The sequence below is a fragment of the Loa loa genome, assembly GCF_000183805.2.
Source record: "Loa loa unplaced genomic scaffold supercont3.9, whole genome shotgun sequence".
Lineage (NCBI taxonomy): Eukaryota > Metazoa > Nematoda > Chromadorea > Rhabditida > Onchocercidae > Loa > Loa loa.
The window spans coordinates 271,276-272,222 of record NW_018108189.1 but is presented as its reverse complement, the minus strand read 5'-3'; the positions used below and the strand labels follow the sequence as shown (position 1 = coordinate 272,222).

General features: G+C 32.9%; 1 protein-coding gene across 1 annotated transcript; it reads right to left on the bottom strand.

Moving 5' to 3' along the window:
- Window positions 1–187: 187 nt before the first annotated feature.
- Window positions 188–711, bottom strand: LOAG_13990 (hypothetical protein; the record flags this gene model as incomplete). Its single annotated transcript, XM_003149493.2, has 2 exons — window positions 188–359; window positions 539–711. The coding sequence occupies 2 exons, from the start codon at window positions 709–711 to the stop codon at window positions 188–190; spliced, it is 345 nt and encodes a 114-aa protein (XP_003149541.2).
- Window positions 712–947: the final 236 nt, after the last annotated feature.

Genomic DNA, 947 nt, shown 5'->3' with positions numbered 1-947 from the left:
ATTTCTGATATACTTCGAAATTTCACGTCCATTTTACTTGTAACTTTTACCAACTTAATCATAGTTTCGTTAATTATTGCAGAGTATTAGTTTCAATTGTAGTTTCCAGAAAACTAACTCGAAATTTTGTCTTTTCATTTTTCCAAACATAAGGGTTACAATGAATGTAATGAAAAATTACTTGTGCTTACCTGTACTGATTATTATTGCAGATAGCAACAACAGGAAATGGTATTTGATTCGGATAAGCTGCTTCGATATTTGTTGCTACAGGTGTAGTTAAGTACATATTGATTTGTTTAAAACTTTGGAAACATGCTAATAATACGAATATTATGATTATTGCTGCCCAAAAATATCTGGAAATTAATTTGTATATAGAGGTAATCAGTAATCGAATAGTCCTGAGATCTGTACCTATCTCCTTCTAGTATCCAGCTGTTCTCCCACGTATGGGTGCTTGTGACAAGAGCCATCTTCGCCCTTCGTTCCCTCATATTCAAGAGGTGAGAATGAATTACAATTGAAGGAGACAAACTTTGAAAAAGGATCATCTGTCTGTAAGTGTTTAACTCCATCCATATTTGCATTTTCAATGATTGTGAGAAGTATGGGTTCATCGCGAACGTCTTCTGCGGAAATAACTGATAGAATGGTTGCCGATCTTCGGAGAGGCTCGAAATTTTCACTCACCATTGAATTTCTTCGCATTCTTAAAAAAGCTAAAATTACATCGTAATCATGTCTCAACTTTTGATAAACTGCTAACTGATCGTCATGTCCGTCAAGATCATTCAGTATGTTCAGTACTTTGTTGTTTTCAAGAGAATATAAGTGATGACAATAATTACAGCCAGTTTAAGTCCATTTTGGGAAATTAATTCCTTAAACGCTAAGTAATTTCTTAAAATTGACTAAAATTAAAATTAATTAAAATTAATTGGAAC